At 47.7% G+C, this 14,746-nt stretch overlaps 1 protein-coding gene across 1 annotated transcript in view; it reads left to right on the forward strand.

Moving 5' to 3' along the window:
* The first annotated feature begins 7,406 nt into the window (after nucleotides 1-7,406).
* LOC126541330 (netrin-1-like) overlaps nucleotides 7,407-14,746 on the forward strand; it is a 176,784-nt gene continuing 169,444 nt past the window's right edge. Inside the window, exon 1 of the mRNA XM_050188077.3 lies at nucleotides 7,407-8,555. Within this exon, the coding sequence (XP_050044034.1) occupies nucleotides 7,484-8,555 (1,072 nt within the window). The 5' untranslated portion in view covers nucleotides 7,407-7,483. The remainder of the gene's footprint in view (nucleotides 8,556-14,746) is intronic.

The raw sequence follows: 14,746 nt of genomic DNA on the forward strand, positions 1-14,746 counted from the left end.
TGCGTCAAGTGACAGGCGTGACCTGCGAGTTACAACCTCTCGATACCTCCAAACCGCGATCCTCCTCTGATATCGTTCACGTCTCTCGACTGAAGTGATATCACTCAAACTTGCCAAGCGCCGGGACAGCGCCTTCGCCGCCGGGAGTCATGCTACGAGGCGCTGCAGTAGCGAATGATGATGAGAGGACTGACGAAGACGACGATCGCCGATACTTGCGTTCACGGGCTCCAACTTGTATGCCTCTCTTCTGCCCATTGTATATATCTTGTAAATATATTGTCAATCGTCTTTTCTCCCCGTAACAACATTAGAAGTGCTAAACGATAACAGAAGCCATAAAAATATGCAATTTTTTTGGCGCGGTAGTGCACTACCTCCGCAATCGGCTCACGCAAGAGGCCGCGTTTCTACCAGAAGGCTTGTCTTCGTGCATAGCGGTCGCCACCAGCATTTCCAGGTAAACATTACGGTTACATACGCTGAAGTTACCGGGAAGTGCGATAAGCTGACTCAGAGGTATTTGAATGATATCGTGTTCCACTCTTAAAGGCGAAGCTTAAGCGTGCTCCAAGTTTTTTGTCTCTAAAATGCAAGAAATTTCCTTCAAATTCAATATCTGTCTCATGAAAGCATTTCTGTGTTTTAGATGTAATTTGCATGACTATGCAAATATGAGTTGGCCTCGATAGCTAAAATTGAAGCTACTCTTAAGCGAGTAGTTTCTTAGTTGGGCTCGGCTGCCAATGCATCGTTTGATTACGAAATAGTCACGGTAAATGCATAAACCCTGTACAATCGCGCGTCATTTTTTATGCTGCTTAATTCAAATGTCGGCTCGATCAGTGCGAGAAGTACGCGGATTGCGGACGCACTATAATGGAGTGGCTCTGAGACTCCATTATATAGATAGAGGTACTATCTCTGACCTGAAAAGTTAGTTTTATGGCTGTGAGAAGCGCGCTTCAAACTTGGTCACTTCTACGTGAGGCATGGCGCTTCGGCGAATCTCGAAAGACAACTCATGACTGCGTCATTTCCTGTTATCATCACGTGGTCTCTTCAGGCACGTACTCAGGATCTTTTTTAGGGGGAGGAGGGGGGGGGTACCTTTACTAGCACAAATATGAATAATGCCCACCATTCGCCATAAACACACGTAAACCCGCAAAAGAGAAGGGTGTATCTCACAGGTACGCCTGTGAGGTAGCCTCTCCTTTACTTGACAAACAAGGAACCACATTAAAAAGACTAGCGCAAGAAAGAGGTATTTATTACTAGAGAAAAGCTGAGATGTCGGCCTGAATCAATATTCTGATCTGCTATTCGGCGCAGTAAAGAAGCGCAGGAAGAACACTGCCAACAACAAGCAAGCGAAAGTGTAAAATAAAAGATTTCTAGTAGCGTTTGTTGAATTACCTCTGAAAGGATAATAGAGAAATATATATTTGCGGAACAATCACAGTTCTTTTGAATCAGTCGTTTACTGCTCTGCCAAGTTAAGTGCCAAAACCGACTCGCATTGTTATTTGAGAAGTTGCGTAACGATTCGTGGCTGCCATTCATGTACAACCGCGCAGAGCGCAGGACAGTGCGGTTCTAGACGTACTGCGCCCACCGCGGAAAGTTAGAAAAACACCCACATAAGCACAGCAGAGAAGTGGCTACGTCAGGCGGCTCGACTGATAACCGTAGGAGCGTCATTCAATACACACGAAATCATTCTCAACTTCTGGCGGCGTTGTCTCTACCTCCCTTTTTAAATAAAAAGATGTTGATCCATGAATATTTTCACAAACAACGGTTAATTTTGTTAATTTTCGATTTTCCTTGCTGTTTGGATGTTGTCTCGGCTGTCTTCCTTAGTAGGTCGCTTAATTTCTCCAACCCTTGCGACTCTTGTTTCCATTTACCAATCTTGCAGGAAAAGTGCTGTACAATTAGGGAATAACCAGACGAGGTAACGGATGACATTCATATTGCTTAGGGATTTAACGGTTATTGCAGGGTTTGACGGTGGACACAGTTTCCTATGATTTTGTTTCCCACCTAATCTAACCCATATCACGGGTATATGGTTTCGAGGATCTGCCAGCATCGCGGCTAGCCGTCACTGGTGGAAATAGTGAAGCAAAAGGGAAAGTTAAATGCAACTAGCGTTTTCTACGGCCGCAACTCATTCCACGAGCATAAGACCAGCTGACGACAAATTGAATTTCTTTCCTGGCCCTTGGATCAGCTTAAACAAAGAAGGTTGAACTAACGAAGCAACAGAGATGCGTGTGACCGTTGCAATGGGTGGTGACAACTGAACGCATCTCGAGTTAATCGCGCGGGCACCGAATCGATGAGAAAACTGGCCTTCACACCCCAGGATATGGCGATAACTACCACCATCCACAAGGATGAAAAAGGCAGCAAAATGTTGACCGCAGAATAGCTGTCAAGTCTCAAGATTGATTTGGCGGCGTTTTAGGAATGTGTCTGAGGAGTGGTCGAGTGAAAGTCGGAGGGGTGGGGTGGGGGGGGGGGGGGGAGTTATGCCGCTCAATTTCGAAGGGGGCGGGGGGTGCGGGCTCCTCCGAGCCCTCCCCTGGGTACGTGCTTGAATCATTTATCAATATATTCTTTGTAGAGAAGCCGAAGACACAGTTGCGGCATAAGTTGCTGGCCACTTCTGAGTAAATAAACTATTCAAGCTCGCTAAGACCCGATTTAACGTTACTGCGAGACTCGTTTATCTCATTTAAATTTAGACAACATTTCCCCGTTAGTACTCTTTTTCAGTTGGCAATGCAACAACCCCCAAACTACACTTCAAGTTGTCGCAAAGTTCATGCAAAATGGTCGCTTTTCCTACATTTTCGTTGTCAGACTTCAAAAAGAATCTAACCCGCCGTGGGTGCTCAGCAGCTATGGTGTTGGGCTGCTGAGCACAAGGTCGCGGGATCGAATCCCGGCCACGGCGGCCGCATTTCGATGGGGGCAAAATGCGAAAACACCCGTGTACTTAGATTTAGGTGCACGTTAAAGAACCCCAGGTAGTCGAAATTTCCGGAGTCCTCCACTACGGCGTGCCTCATAATCAGAAAGTGGTTTTGGCATGTAAAACCTCATAATTTAATTTAAATTAAAAAGAATTTGACCCTGGTCCCTTTTGCCATTTCTCCTCACTTTCGCAGCAGACAATCCACAACGGGATTTTCTTTGCCTTGCGCGGAAGGGAAGAAGACTGGCTTTAGCAACAGTTGCAAATCGTCAAAATTATTTCACTGGAGCTCACCATAATCAATGACAAGGTTCCGTTAAGCCAAAGGACATATTCACTGGGTGCGACTAGTCTGATATCTTCATCATCATACTAACAAAAAAAAAAACATAATCTGTTCCGTAATGCTCTTTAGGGCGACGAAATTGCTAAATTTACTAAAGCAACCATCTTAGACAATATGACGGCGCTTCTACTACGACACTTGACCGCCTTGAAGGCAATAAAATTTGATTAAAATATTATTAGCTATACTACTTCAAACTGAAAGACGCGTTCGGAATTTCGCTTTCATGCGCTTCGTTCACTGCGCCAACATATCTTAATGAGAGATTATTTATTTAGTGAATGAGTCGTTAAGTGCCACAGAAATATTCGATTAGGTAAAGAAATGTCCACAGTATCCTGACTCGACTGCTCGTCTAATTCGCCGTGGGCCACACCACAAGGAGCTGAGGATGTTTAGGAACTCGCCGACTTAAGAGACAGTCAGGAGGGGGAACATAATGAGGCGTGAAGTTTACCAATTCGGCTCGCAACCTTCTGGCCAAGCGCACAGTTTAAAAAGAAGTAAGTGGTTTTCTTTTATACTGTAGCAATAACCCCGAACACAACAGAAAAAAAAGAAGTAAATAAACCTCGACACGCCGGTTGACAGTTCTCAGGCCTCGTGAGTACAGACGCCATTCGTCACTCATACAATACTTAGAAAACGACGAAGTGTCGCGGAACCAACTTGTAAAACGATTCGCATTTTGGACGCGTGTTATTCGTTGGAAAGACGAACGAGAGACCAAATAAAAAGACAAATAACCAACAGAAGCCTCCTTTTGACTGATGCCGACTGCCCGGCCTTTTAGTGTCTTTGCATTTTTCTTTCTAGCTTCTCTCAGACAGCTTTCTTTCTTTCCTTCTCTTTCTCTCTTTCCGTTCTTTCTTTCTTTCTTTCTTTCTTTATTTATTTATTTATTTATTTATTTATTTCTTATTATTCGCCTGGTCCTTTACGTAGTTTGGCCGGAAGCTCTTTACTTGCGCGCGTTTCCCTTGGGTACATCATCAGAATTTGCTATTAGTTTGTTTCTTTTCCTTGTTATTAATCATTACTCGCATTTTTTTTCTTTCGGTGTCTTTTCCTTGTCTTTTTTTTTTCTTTTTCTCCTGTCACTCTCTCGTTCACTGGCAACGCTGACACTATAGGCGCTCCCTCAGTCTCATCGCCCTTACCGTTTTCTGGAGGTAGTGGAAGGAAATGCATCTTCGTGTTTTCTGACATGATTGCAGTATACAGGCTCCATCTTAAGTTTTCCAAATGATTTTGTGATAGTGTGAACTGTTTCACCGTGAGCGCACACTCTGCATGAAGTCAGTGGAGTTCTACCCTACCTCATCCCCATAACCCCCCCCCCCCCGAAACAAGACAAAGAAGACAAAGAAACAAGACAAGACAAAGCGAAGAACGTACAGAAATCGTAATTTGAAGTTATTCGTTCACAATGTAAGCAAAAAATAGAGAAAGAAAACATGCCAAATCAGAATTTCAGCTGTTTTCCAGGTAGAGTACACATGATACGCTAGCATGCATCGAGCTACTGCAAGCAATCGTCGTTCGTGCTTAAAGTTCTCTTTACGCGGCGTCTGAGAGCCACTTGGTTCAGTTATGAAACCACCCCGTAACTGTAAGGATATGTCGCCCAGTCCTGTTGCAATGCCCCTATAGCACAACGGGAGCTCCGAAGTCTATAAGAATATGAGAAGCACTGTCGTTTGCGTTATCTGAGTTTTGGTGCAACGGAATTTCAAATGCATGGTACACACGTACTAACGGCAGAATCCTCCGAATCCTTCGAAAAATGACCTATGGTGCTCGGTCGTCAGATGTCCGACGACCGAACATCGTCCGTATTAAGATGGTATATCGCATCGTGTTTTCTTAATTTTTTGTCATCTTCTTTGACTAACTTGGCTAACGCTAGCTGGGACACCCTATAAACGGCGATTGCTAAGACAACAGCAGCGATACCAATAAGATGAACGCGTGCTCAAGTCATTGTGTAAGACGTGAATATATGCCGATAGAAGCACGATGTTATGCTTATACCTACGGTCGTAAAAGAGAAACACATACAATAAGACACCGTTGTTTAATTATGGATACATACTTTTTATAGCATAGAGCTGGCTTTCTTGCAATGCTATACTGCTCAAAATATGGCATCCAGCTAATGCATTGTTAAGATGGTAATTGTTGCACAGTGCACTCGTTATTCTTGCTTTCATGCATTAAATACGACAGGAATAAATGCACAAAAAGAACAGGAACAAGGCATAGAGCACAATCATTTTTACAATGCATTAAACCGATATAATGTGGCGCGCTTTGTGCATCGACCAAGACAACGACAATGTTTCTGACTGCCGCGCAGTGGCCGTGCTGACCTTAGCCTTGGATAGAGTGTTGTACCATACTAACGGCGCCTGTAAATGCATTCTGGCGTCTGTAAATATCCCCGTAACGTTTTTGGTGGAGGTGCAATTTTGACCAATTGTGCACCGGGGACCAACCAGACTGACACTTATAAGAAAGATTTATAGTTCGTAGGAATGAGGGCGTTTAATTATTTGCGTGGCTGTGTTTTCAAAGCGGAAACGATGTCATCCTGCCGGATTTCACAAAGATGCACCTGGTGCCGGCCCCCGTCTTCTATACAGGATTGCAGCTCTATAGAGAGGCAAGCACTCTGTCTTTCTTTATCTTGTTTCCATATTACGCTGTCACTGGAAAAACACAATGGACATGGATGATCAGTAGAGTGCGGCACTAAGTGTTATACACTGGGACATAGGAAATGCCTTATAATTTGACACCGCGGCAGCTGCACTGTGCGACCTCTGGAATATCGTGGACAAAACAAAATCGAAAGGGAAATTTTGAATAAGAACAGCAGTATTTGAAAGCCTTGCTCGAGGCATGCGACATACTAGTATGCTTTGTAGAAAATTTATTCGTGATTTACTTTTAACTTGTATGTGAATTTACTTGTTAGCGTTCAAATAGACCACGATGGTAGCTGAAGGGACATTGATTCTGCAGGCAAGCCGTCCTTCAGTACCCTGAGGAGGGTAACATGATGTCATTACGTTGTATTAATATCTCTATTTATTGAAAATTGCTGTGTAGCAAAAGAGAAAGCTTCCTTAGAGAAATGTGTATTTTATTTGTTCCCCATAGATGTCATAATTGGAAAAAACGTGTCATATTTAAGAAAACACAGTGGTACTTCTCAACAGGACGAATACATCACGCGATTAACATTCACTGCGGCCGCAGTGGTCGAGTGCAATCATAATAGTGAGTCGCCGAAGTCGCTGTCCTCATTTACAAGCACACCAGATTTGAAAACAGAAGTTACATTCAACATGCACTGTCGCGAGTCATTTTTGTTTCACAGCAGCATTACGCTCCAGATATTTTGCCTCGCTGAACGGTATGAACCCTTTAGTGCTCTAAGTGATTTGTCATTTATTCCAAATAGAGATTAGCTTGTAGCCTTACGGTGGCGACAGCTACTACTTTCCTTTTTTTTTTGTCGAAAATGCACTAGATGAGTGTCGATAATTAGAGGTAGAACAAAATACTTTAAACAAAACTTAAGCATTAAAACACACACACACACACAAAAGCTTTAGCGGTTTTGCACTACGTCCCAACTTCGCAAAAGCCCTCCTCGTAGCCACACCTTTCGTCGCGCATTCTTTTCGTAAGAAAAAAAAATGAGTCAGCCACAAAATGTTTCCCGCCGTTAACAACCCACCACTGGCCAACTCCTCGGCTCACTCCTTTTGTCGTCGAGCCTCTGCAGCTACTTTCCCTCGAAGCTCTGGTGCCCGTTCCCTTCGGGCGCGCAACAGCGTGCTCCAGCGCGTATCTCTTCCCCCGGGGCGCGACAAAACGAAGGCGGCAGAGGCGGGAGAGGGGCACCTGGTCCATGCCAGCAGCGTGCCGTGGGGGGAAGACGCCCCTCCGGTGCGCGCGGGAGAAGCGCACCCGCGCGCTCCAGCGCCCTCGCGCACCGGGCCGCGGCGCGCGACCAATGGGAGGCGGCGCGGGACGGGACGGGACGGCGGCCCCATTCGAAGCGGCCGGAGAAGAGCGTCCGCGGCAGCAGTATGAGGAGCGCGCCGAGAGCGCGGCACGCCGCTTGTCTCCTGTGAATGGGGGCCCCCACGGCGCTCGTGTCCGGCGGCGGGCCGCCGCTGCCGGCCCTGCTGCTTGTCCTGGCGCTGGCGGCCACGGCAGCCGCGAGGGCCGCTTCCTCGTCCGCCTTCCTGAGCTCCATGTTCGCCGCGCAGACGCAGCAGGACCCGTGCTTCGACGAAATGAACAACCCGCGCCGGTGCATCCCGGACTTCGTGAACGCCGCGTTCGGCAAGGAGGTGCGCGTCAGCTCCGAGTGCGGCAACCCGCCGTCGCGCTACTGCGCCACGGCCACCGACGAGAAGGGCGAGATCGTGCGCAACTGCCAGATCTGCGACGCCGGCAACCCGAAGCGCCGGCACCCGGCTGCCTACCTGACCGACCTGAACAACCCGAACAACGTCACCTGCTGGATGTCCGAGCCGTTCCAGCAGCCGCTGCACAACGTGTCCCTGGTGCTCAGCCTGGGCAAGAAGTACGAGCTAACCTACGTGAGCCTGCAGTTCTGCGGCGCCAAGCCGGACTCCCTGGCCATCTACAAGAGCACCGACCACGGCCGCTCGTGGCAGCCGTTCCAGTTCTACTCGTCGCAGTGCCGCAAGATGTATGGCCGCCCCAACCGCGCGTTGATCACGAAGGCCAACGAGCAGGAGCCGCTCTGCAGCGACCCCCAGTCGAGCACCGAGCAGCTCTCCGGCGCTCGCATCGCCTTCTCGACGCTCGAAGGGCGCCCGTCGGCCTACGAGTTCGACAGCAGCCCCGTGCTGCAGGAGTGGGTCACTGCCACCGACGTCAAGGTGGTCTTCAACCGGCTCACCAACTGGGCGCTGCCGGAGCCCGCCTCGGCCGACAACGAGACGCTGGTGCCGGCGCGCGACGCCTCCTACTACTACGCCGTGTCCGACTTCGCCGTGGGCGGCCGCTGCAAGTGCAACGGCCACGGCTCGCGCTGCGTCCAGAACAGGGACGGCCAGCTGGCCTGCGAGTGCAAGCACAACACCGCGGGCCGCGACTGCGAGAAGTGCAAGCCCTTCTACTACGACCGGCCGTGGGGGAGGGCCACGGCGCACGACGCCCACGAGTGCGTCCGTAAGTACACGCAACAGCACGGTTTCACCCGAAGCACTATTTCCCGCCACCTTTTCTTTACATGTAAATGTGTCCTTGCCGTTCAACCCCCACCGATAAGAGCTGCATGAAGTTTGAACTGTTGAATGTTTGTGTGCGAGTTATAGTGATTCCGTTCACTGATGTGGGAGTTCTTCCCGAAGTGTTCTTCCGAGGTGTGAGCAAAATGATGCTGAAGAATGCAAAGTCGTCATCTTGGCACACTGCAACGTATGACGTTAATGAGGGATGAACAACACAAAGATGCACGCGAAGCGCGCGAAATGCATGAACAGACACTGTCTTATAACCTCACTAAGTTCACACGGCCGTTCTCTCTCCTAGACTAATCGAAAGCAACAAAATAGCGTAAGCAAGTGGATGAGTGCTCTGCTTGTGCTTTGACTGCAGAACTGTTCAGTCACTTTTCAACTGTCCACCAATTCGCACTATGTTTATGCAGCGACAGGAAACCCTTTTGCTTATGTCGCGTATGTCTACCGTGGCACGTATTTGCAAGCAACATGCACCGTTCGTTGCGCACGATTATCCGCTTCCGCTCACTGTCGGCGGGGCATGTCCTGTAGGATTACAGGGTGTCTTACTGCACACTTCCGTGCTTGCAACGTTAAAGATTGTTACTAAAGCGATGTTCGGAAAATTTAAACTTTAAAAACAATATACAATAAGGATTCTTGTCAGTGACGTCGCAGCAACTGGTGAACAGAAAAAAAAAAACATTTTACGCTTTACATTAATGCCGCATATTAAGTTAATAAGCTGTTATTTTGAAAACAATAATAGTCACCGTGTTATTAACATAACTGCAGGAACTTGTTCTTTTACTGTCGATGCTAGAACTTTTTCTTTCCGTGGACCCAAACGCACAAATTTAAACGCGAGCCTTTTTTTGTCCACTCTACTGAATATCTTTAGCACAAGCCAGACATGTCTGAGCTGAAAACCCGGGTCCAGGCTGCCCACGTCCGAATTGATAGTAAATAGACAGGGTAGTTTAGTTTTTAACGCTAATCACAGTTGTCGGACGCGCGTTACAGTATTGCGCATACAGTCACGGTATACAGTACAGTTTACAGTACAATATATACAGATACAGTCACATAGCTGCGTATACGCAGCTATGTCACTAGTTTTTTTATTTTGTCACCTAACATTTAGTTATTATTTACTTCTTCAGACTTCTTGTCTTACGTCAGAGCAGCTTGTCGTCAGTCTGGCACACTCGAGGCATAAAATGCTTCCATTTTTCTGGTTCGTTGTAGGAAATTTAGACAACGCTTGGTATGCTTGGAAAGCGCAGTGAAAAGTCCGAAATGCCTATAAGGACATTTAATGACTGAAATTAAAAGGAATATTCCAATCTGGACTGGGAAATGACGTCAGTACATGTATAATGAACTTATAACTGACCGAGTCTTTATTGCACGTGTTTTAACAAAAAAATAACGAATATACTTTAGGAATACAAATGAGCACCAGCGATTATAATTGAAAATTGACTTCTTATTTCTGCGCCCACACCAGCATTTCAATCTTCGCCGTTATCGAATGTATGCGTGATCACAAAACCTGCCACGCTTTTTCCCGATCCGTCTTGCAGGCGTCTTGCACGTTGATTACAAACACTAAAGAATTATCGCTTAAAGCGCGACTAATTGCTCTGTGACACTTGCGAGAAATGGATCACCTTCATTCATCTTGTTCTGACAGCTTGGCATCAAGTATGTAAGCGAAGGTGGCATAGCTGCAAACAGCTGGAAGCTTCGACCATAATTAGATAAGCCTGTGGCAATTATTAAAGCTCATTAAAGGAACACAAATTCTATTTAGAAACGGTTATTCGTAATTTGAACAGCTTGTACGCGTTTCGTAAGGACGAGCGCGCCACTGAACAAGCAATAAAGCGCCTGCAAAAATAAGCTGCGCCTTGTCGCAGAACCGGACTCGATAGCGTTTCCGTATGCCACGATTCTCGTGTTTAAATTGCTTGTCGCTCTGAACGAACGCGCCAAAAAAATATTATAGTAAATGACGGGAAAGAATTAACGGAAATGAAGGCGTCCCAATACATTTAATCGAGTAAAGGCCATGGATACAAAGCCATATGACACCGTAGTAAGGAACGTTCTGAAAAATTGAGGAACATTAGCTTCTTTTCATCGTCTAAAGTATCCAGTAAGTGAATAGGAGGGAAAGTTTGCGATTATTCACGCATTTTATTAAAGGAAGAAGGTTTATTTTGGCTTCGGTGTATGCTGGGTTTGTATAATTGCTCTTTCCTAATTGGTTACTTGTCCCGCAGCGGCAGCATTCGAGCTGGGAAATCGGTGTCTACGAGACGGAGCTTTGCTATTACTTTGAATTTATTGCGTTCGAAATTTGAATTCGCTCAAGTATAAGCAAGGTGCAAGGTTTCATCATTGTCGAATTATTCCTATGTACATATACGACGTACAGTCACCGCCAACTAAACCAACTTCAGCCTTCGTTCGGAACGCAGGCCGGCGCAGCTTCTGTTAATGTATTCTACTCATGCAACGTAATATAACATCAAGGAATAAGCAGCGCAATTCCAATGTAATGAGCAACAGTAAATCGCTCCCAAGTGCTCCCTACTGTACATGTTACCTGTTTCTCAACTCTTCATTCCCGAATAGTAGTGCTATAGATGACTACATGTAGCTATTCTTTCCAAGAACCAGCATTCTCTCATTCACTGTCATCTGTGTACGATGAAGCTTCTAGCTATAGCACCTTCTACGATATTTTTTATCGTATCTGCTACAGGATATGTAGTGAGAAGAAAAGAGTCAGACTGTCTCTGTCAGTGCCCAAACCACACAGACTGCTTCCGTGAAGTCGCGGGACACGGTTATGTTCGCCGTCCGTAACGATAAATCACTCACTACCGCGCTTCCTCGTCGCGTATATAAGAGACGACCGTTTCTGCCCCGCGAACGTTTGTTTCTGCAGGGGCAACGTTTTATGACTTGCTACTTGGAGTCAGAAATATGAGTCACAAACCGCGGTGCCACCATCGCAAGTGGCTTTTATTTTATTTTCCTTCTTCTTCATTTGCTTTCTCTATTTGTGTGTCTGTTTATCTCTTTTCTTTTTTTCACGTTTCTATTCGCGCGCACCAGAACATCGTCGCAGTTCTCTGCTGTTTCTGTGCAGATAACGAATAGTATATATGGTGCCAAGTTTACGAGCAACAGCAGCAGCTCGCATTGTCTCTTTCGGGCAGAAGCACTCGTAAGTCAGCGACGCCGGGACGAAACTGCGAACCCGTTGCGAAGTTTCCTTTTCTTCTTTTTTTCGGTGTGGGCGGCATTGTCGGACATCTCCCATAAGCTATAACTATACGGGCGGCGCCGAACATTGCTCCTTCTCAGACACCTCGCGCCCTTTTACGTTTCATAACTCAGCACGGAAAAACGGTCATTACAGGCTGTCCACGGTGTCAGCTATAACGGCATGTACGCAAGGTGATGTGCAGACCCGGAGAGACGGGAACGCCGTGAGGCGAAGCACAGGTACTCGGGATCTGCAACTATCAGCGGCTAAAGGCTGAAGAAAGCTTGTCTGCTTGCTTTCTTTATGTCCCTGCTTAGAAAGCCCCTGATGACTGCCTGCACAAATCACGCTTCCTTTTTGCTTCGTTTTCAGCGGGTATCGCTGATCGGTTGAATCTGTTTCTTACTTCTTATTTAGTTTGCTATCTGCAGTAAGAAACGAAGAAATTTATGCACGCTATACAAGAGCGAGCACTGAGAATCCTTGAGCGTGCGTCGTATGTTAGAGGTGATAACGCAAAACATGCATTAAACAATATGGAAACAGAAAAAAGAAATGGAAACGAAGATGGGAAAGGAAAGGTCGCAAGTGACTTGAAAAGTTCTAAAGCATTATTAATTTCGCAGTTCATCACGTTTTCAGAGAACCATAATGTTGGCGAAGAAAATGAGTGCTGAGATTGTGCAATAGCTATGTGCACATGGTATTCGCGCTTTTCGCGCTTCAAGTACGAGTAAAGACCGCTAAACCTTTCTCGTTTATTGTATTTTCTCTTTGTCCGTATATTCCCGTAGGGAGCTACTGCTACTCTTCTGATCATGTTACAGCAACAGCTCGCCCTCCTTTAGAACACTCGGAATTTCGCGGCACCCGCTATTATATATGTCCGTCCATAAACGCTGCTTCGATTATTACCGCTCCGAACACGCATGTGCGACGACAGGGGGGAGAGGCTCCCCATTCACTGTCATCTGTTCGTCTCCTCTTCTTCGGCGGCAACGAGCGTTTACAGTCAAGCCGCGTGCTTGCAGGGACTTACGGAGACATCACTCTTACATCTAACCTGTCTTTCTATCTCCCTTCCCCACCACACACAAAACACTCACACGCGCCGACACCGACAGAAAGAGAGAGAACGTAGCCCGGTTCGAGCAACCGGCCGGCAGCCCGGCCCAAAAGAGCAACCTCGCCACGGCCTTGTCGGTCCGGCATTGGAGTACACAGACGCGCGGTATACCCAGGCACGCGGGGCGTAAGCCGGTTTCGCGCACCTAAAAAACGCCGTCGAAGAGCTCCGCACACTCACGCACCGCTGTGCGATGCGCACTAAGCAATTGAGCAGCGGCCGAACCAACCGAGTGGCCGGGCATTTAATGATACTGTCGTGGTTAGCTCCCCCCCCCCCCCCCCGAACCCCGCGGCCCTTTCCTTTTCTCCCTCGACCACTTTCTTTCCACCGAACTTTCGAACGCTTCCTTTCTTTCTTTCTTTCTTTCTTTCTTTCTTTCTTTTCGAGTCTCCAGTTCATGCTGGTACACGTACCCACCTGCAAGAGCGCTGCAAGCCGCCTTCCCGCCGGCCACTTATCCAGGAGGGAGCCGCTCGTAGTGCCTTAAATATCTACTCGGCTTAAGCGGGAGGGAGGTGCCGTTTTCATCTGTTTCCAGAGAGGAGAAGTGCATCGGTGAGAGAGAGAGATCCAAAGTTACGCTACACGAGTACGTTTTGCACGGTTTGTTTCCTAACGACGACCACGACGCTGGATTGTTGCCCTCGGCAGCGCGTTCAACGCGAGCGTAGGCAGGGAAGCCCGGCGTTCTTCGCGGAGCACAACGACGGACTCGGAAAAGATTAATGGTCCACGCCGCTCATGTTGTTGTTCTCGCCGAGCCGTTGCTTCCACGCAATGTCTGAATGGTAGAGCCAAGCAGGCGTATACGCTAACGGGTGATGCGTGGGGGGTCGTGTGGTCCTTCACAATTTCACGCGCGCGCGCGAGTGAATGAAGGGCTGTGTGATTATACGTGCGAGATGTTCTGGCTTCTTTAGGGATGCCCAAAAAGAGGAGCTGGCCGCGATACGAGTTGGCGTTTAGCCGAGCAGCATTCGTTCACAGGGGCGAGTACGTCCGCGTGCAATTCGTCCACGTGCACTTGGTGTGGGATGACGGCAAAAAAAAATGATGCACTCTGGCGACTTGAAGACTCGCACACGAAGTAAGAAATAAAAAATGAGGACATATCCTATTCCGAGCTATGTGTACGCATTGACACGTGAAGTTCTTTAAACGCGTTGGTCTACGTGTATCACATATGTGACTGCTTTGTGAGTACGGCGTCGTTAGAGTATTCCCCACCTGCATCCCCCAGGATGTCGCCCGTCCACATACATACATACATACATACATACATACATACATACATACATACATACATACATACATACATACATACATACATACATACATACATACATACATACATACATACATACAATCACGGAAGATGCGAAGCGATCAGGTTCTCGCTTCCAAACGACAAGACTCCTTGTCGACTTCAAAGGACGGAAGGCGCCGCAGGCTCGTCGCCTCCCCCGCAGTGGGCGGCTTCTTCACCGGCACCAGCGATGCCTCCGGAAGGAGGATCGAACAAAGACGCGATTCAGGTGCACGCTGTCGGCGGCGGCCCCGTCAAGGCCGGCGCGTCCCCGCAGCAGCCAGCGATGAGTCAGCCTGCGAGGAACGGGAGAAGGCGGCGCACAAGAGCCGCGCGCGGCGATTCACCACCTCGCGACGCTGTCCCGCGGGACTCGGGAGGAGAGGACTTCAACCTCGAAACTGCTCTCCCGCCTCACTC

Source organism: Dermacentor andersoni, chromosome 2 (genome assembly GCF_023375885.2).
Source record: "Dermacentor andersoni chromosome 2, qqDerAnde1_hic_scaffold, whole genome shotgun sequence".
Taxonomy (NCBI): Eukaryota; Metazoa; Arthropoda; class Arachnida; order Ixodida; family Ixodidae; genus Dermacentor; species Dermacentor andersoni.